The 4,945-nt window shown below is 39.9% G+C and overlaps 1 protein-coding gene and 1 long non-coding RNA gene across 8 annotated transcripts in view; one reads left to right on the top strand and one right to left on the bottom strand.

Moving 5' to 3' along the window:
* Positions 1 to 2,450, bottom strand: part of med25 (mediator complex subunit 25) — a 25,774-nt gene extending 23,324 nt beyond the window's left edge. For 5 of the 7 annotated variants that reach the window (XM_032537149.1, XM_032537155.1, XM_032537152.1 and 2 more), the window contains exons 1-5: positions 2,292 to 2,450; positions 1,894 to 1,962; positions 506 to 655; positions 360 to 405; positions 85 to 209 (exon numbers count right to left, since the gene is read on the bottom strand). In XM_032537149.1, the coding sequence (XP_032393040.1) occupies positions 85 to 209; positions 360 to 405; positions 506 to 651 (317 nt within the window). In that variant the 5' untranslated portion in view covers positions 652 to 655; positions 1,894 to 1,962; positions 2,292 to 2,450. Of the gene's footprint in view, positions 1 to 84; positions 210 to 359; positions 406 to 505; positions 656 to 1,893; positions 1,966 to 2,291 lie in introns of all 7 variants that reach the window. The other 2 variants (XM_032537150.1, XM_032537151.1) reach the window with 2 other exon arrangements.
* On the top strand, positions 1,914 to 3,922 carry LOC116702758 (uncharacterized). Its single transcript, XR_004335245.1, has 3 exons — positions 1,914 to 2,029; positions 3,012 to 3,087; positions 3,342 to 3,922. It is a non-coding gene; the product is annotated as an uncharacterized LOC116702758 (long non-coding RNA).
* Positions 3,923 to 4,945: the final 1,023 nt, after the last annotated feature.

Here is a 4,945-nt window from a genome sequence, read left to right as displayed (position 1 = left end):
TAATCGAGAAAATAATCAACCGATTAATTGACTATGAAAATAATTGTTAGCTGCAGCCCTATAAAGATCATTTGAACAATTTACTGGATGCTGTCGATCCACGAGACAAACTCAAAGGCAGAGCTGGTTGGTGCGTGACACTGGACATATGACTCAGGAGCACAGTCCACTGTGTTAAACACCACAAGACCGTACTGTGTCCCTCCATACTAAAAGGACAAAACAAACACGGGAATATTTATATTAGCAACATTGACAGAGTTTTTCTAAGCGATACATTTATGAAACCACTGACAAAGAATGTGAGCTGAAACGTTTAATAAAAAAAATATATAAAAAAGGGAGGGAGAAACACTTACATCTCCACCGAAATCTGTTTCTGCTGGGGGCCCTCCATTGAAAAATCTATGGCAGATCAAACGAAAAAAATAAAACCGATGCATTTAGACATGACAACATGAATAATACAAGAATAACTTTGCAAAGGGGACATCTGTGCTCTTACTCAATAGCTGGCAGTATGTAATTTTTCCTTAGAGATTCAAAGTAAGGTCCGAGGTTTGCTGTCCCTTCGATGACAAACACCACATCAGCCACCTGGTTGGTCCCGGGCTTAGTGGACGGCTCCATGAGTGCCGAACCCGCCACCATGGATCTGGACAAGAAGAGGTGAATTTCCTGAATTTTAGATCCTAACTCAAAAGTAACACAACTACAGCACTACTGTACAAGCACCAAAGGTTCCCAATGCTCATTACTCAGTGGTGAAAAGTAAACAAGTACATTTACTCAAGTCATTTTCCAGTACTTGTACGTTGCTTAAAGGGGTGATGCAAATGATGCAAAAATCATCATCACTGGAGGCTTTTTATTTATTTTTTACTTTTTTTTGGCTGTAGTCTCTAGCCTCAGTGGAAAAAATGTCCCTGATGATGCAAAATGCATCACCAGAGGTTTTTTCCCAGACACACAACACAGCTCTCTCTCATCTCAGGGGGACATGAGGGAGGGAATCGATCAAACGTTCAATCAAAAAGTACTGCCTGGTTTCTACTGATACAAAGCTTAATGCTAATCGGCGAAGTATCCCTTCAAGTATTTCTATTTTATGCATTTCTAAAATTTAGCTGACACTTTTATCCAAAGCAACTTACAATTGCTATAAATATATGCTATATGTCAGAGGTCACATGTCTCTGGAGCAATTAGGGGTCAAATGTCTTGGGGACACATTGGTTGATGTATCACAATGGCAACTGAACCCAGATCTCATCACCACCATTTACACTACTACTTCCCTACATACTGGAAGCTAATTTTGTATATTTTATGTTACATTTATTTGACAGCTTTGGTTACTACAGCTTTTGGATTCTGATTATTATTATAAAATATAACTCAAAAATTAAATGACGATGTATCGTCCCCTTGCAGTATAGAAAGTCTTTGAAATTAGCTCCAACTTTACCAGCGACGACATTAAAGTGATGCACACATTAATGCATCAATTTTCAGAATAATATTATAATATAAACTGTATATTATTCAGAAAATGGACACACTGCTTTTGCATAATGAGTACCTTTACTTAAGTACAATTTTGAATGCAGTATCTTTATTTATAACCGAGTATTTCTACACTATGGTATTGCTGGAGTACTTCTTTCACAACTGTCTTTACTACTGATTACATGGAAAATTAGTCTGGCCATTCTCTAGAATATAGAGAAATAAACAACAGTATAAACAAAACAGGATAGGTAATAATAGTTACTTTATTTGTGTTAATTCTGTTTCAAATCTGACATTATGCATAATGGTCCAGATTTCCTCTATTCGTAAACGCTGTACATACTAAAAACCTCACACATATAAATAGTTCAATTTGATCACCTCTTATTCCTTCACTCGACACATTACACTGGTGGGAGACCACGAACGAAAGGTGTGTTGCTTCAAGTTCTGCTGAACCCAAGAGAGGAAGTGAGAAGTTAGCTAGCTGAAGATACTGTACACTGGGACTAACAAGGTAATAGTATCCAACCGAACTCACTGCTAAAACGAAGTATCCCTGCTAAATGCTATGAGCTTTTTTTCTATGAGTTAGAAAACGAAAGCAAAAGGAGTCTGCACGGCCAAAAGTAACACACAACTGCACAGAGCTTTACATTCTGTGTTAGCTTAGCTAGCTAGCTAGCTAGCTAGGTAAACGTCAGTGAGCGACTTAAGCTATATTTGTTCAAATATCTTAAACTATCCCACCGTCTACCTAGAAAGTGATGTGGACTGACCTGGTGGTTTCCGACTGCCAGTCAAATTTTGATATTACAAGGCTAAACAGAAATATAACGTAAATCAGTTAGAACTAGCACAATGCTTGCTAGCATGAGTTCATTTGTTGTATTTTTGACGGAAGTGACAAAAACGTCGACCCGCCCACAAAATGTGACGTAACGAACAGCTTCTTCGTCTCGGGGGTGCTGCCTCCTACAGGTAAAACATCTTGAACCAAGCTGCCCGTATAGCATCCAACCCACATGTTTATCATGTCGCAAGTATCCTAAGCAGTATATACATATATATATACATACATGGACCAGAATCTTCCCTTTTTTGGGGGGGTGCATCATCATAGTGGGTTGTGGGGTGTCCTCCCCCAGGGTTATTTTGAGCGTCAAAGACTTCATTTCCTGCATTCAGATACTCCTATGCACCAATTTATGGTGAAAATACCTGTAGTCATGGAAATCATGGAGCATTCTCATACCTGCGTATCCTGTAGACTACACCAATCATGCAAGATGTGTCTATTTGATTAAAGCAAAAGTACAAGACACCTGACAGACACGAAGACATGAAGCGGTTGTTCCAGACCGATCATATAAGCCTTGGAATATGGAATATATTACCGATGACAGATCAGCTCCATTTTATAGAAACATCAGGTGGATTAAACTTTCCCACCACAAAGAAAATGTAGCTTATTATTCTTCTTCTTGTGTTTAAAACAGAGCTCTCTTCGAGAACACAAGCAATATCTAAGTGCTGTTGGACCAGATCTCCAGAAGATGTCAGCAAATATCTACAGTAAGTACAGTAGATTCCTGGTCTTTCATCAGAGAGACAAGGTTACAGATTATAACTTAAAGGGCCTTGCTATGGTGTATCTACACATTTAGACTAAGTAAAATTACATAAAGAAAAAGCTCCAGGTGACAATAAAATGGATCTTCTAACCAGTATTTTATCTAAATGAACACAAAATGTTGTATGATTTGATACTTGATACACTGAAATTGGTTGTCAGGTTTAACTGGTTTGTATTCCCTCCAAAACCTCAGAGCTGAAAACAGCAATCAGCATAATAACCTGTCGTCGGATCGTCACAAGGCATCAGCGGCTAACCTGTAGTTGTGGGTCCAACGTAGCATCCAGTCCCCCGTGGCACTGCCAGCCAGTCAGCTCAGCACCGCGTTCAGCAAAGGGCTTCAGAGCTCATCAAACTCAAAACCACTCACAGAAACAATGCTCCGGATCAATCTAACCCAAACTCTCAGGAGGGCAACAAGCTGTGGGCTCAAGCGGCTTTTCCATTTGGGCGTCAGTGAGCTTCTCTTAAAGTTCATCTGAGGGTAGGTTCATGCCCAAGGCTACCCCCCCCCCCCCAAAAAAAAATTAAACACCACACAGAGCTTTTTATTTTGACTTAACTACATTGCCAAGTTAAACTGACAGAATCGTTTGTGTATGTGTGTGTGTGTGTGTACGTGTACGTAGGCACCCTTTTAGTTTGCAACTCTGATGCTTTCTGCTGCTCTGAGGGATGTACTGTGTGTCTCGCTGCTTTGAACTTCCACACACAGGGCCAGCGGTTGCCAAGCAATTACAGACAGCCTGCTCTTCGTGAGTGCCTTTTGGGAAACCAGACAATGCTTTACTTTTGTTTTTGTTTTTGTTTGGTCAAAGAATGACATAATAAAATATGAATGAGAAATGTGGTCGGTGCCTCGACGCTCCATGTCCAGGAGGTCCAGGTGGTGTTGTAAAGACAATCCGTCTCCTGATCGTGGTACCCAGCTGGGTTGCTGAGGGCCAGATGGTTCCGCTCACAACAGGTAATCACAGCCAGCATGCTGATACACTGACATCCACACAAATGGGTTACCAGAACTACCCAGAGCATTTGGGATGCTGTAATAGTACCCTCCTCTGCCAGTCTCTGAGGCTTTTTCTATCGTGTCTGGCAACGGTGATGTGCAGTAGAAGTAATGAGTAAAATGAAAAGGTTGCTTAAATATGGACTTGTACTCCCATTTCTTAAATGGCAAGATAGTTATTTTGTAAATATATCCACTTTCATAAATTCCTCTTACTAGTGTTCCTCATTTGAAGCCACGATGGCAGAGCTATAATGTCAAAGGATGTTTCCCAGAAGTGTCTGTTTACAATTCCATAAAAGCAATATACAGAGAAGGTCAGATCCTGGGGCCCGGCTCCTGTATTAAAACGCAGCTTCCTTGCAGAGGCAAGCTACTTTAATACCCCTACTGGTAGACGTTTCCACTTGCATGCATTCATTAAATTCATTGTTTTGAAAGGTTTTGGATATTATTTATAGTGTTGGAATGAAATGGGAAAAACTGTATACGAGGCATAATAAGTGGTCTTATAAAAAGGTCGGAGTGGCTTTGTGCAGTGCTTTCAAATTAGGAAAACAAAAGTTTTGAGTCCCAGTCACGAAAAGGTTTTTACTGGCGTGTAGGCGGTGCGGCGAAACTAAGGGTATAAAGTGAAATTGAACATGTTACATAAAAGATGGCACATGTCAAGAAAATTGTACTACCAAAGTATTACCCAAAGTTATTGCATTCATCTTTAATGATGCAGTGGAATTCATTATCATCATGGATAATAATCAGATAAATTAGCAATAAGAGCTAGTGCC

Source organism: Etheostoma spectabile, chromosome 15, assembly GCF_008692095.1.
Source record: "Etheostoma spectabile isolate EspeVRDwgs_2016 chromosome 15, UIUC_Espe_1.0, whole genome shotgun sequence".
NCBI lineage: Eukaryota > Metazoa > Chordata > Actinopteri > Perciformes > Percidae > Etheostoma > Etheostoma spectabile.
Note: the sequence above shows the minus strand (reverse complement) of the source record. Positions and strands in the feature narration are given on the sequence as shown.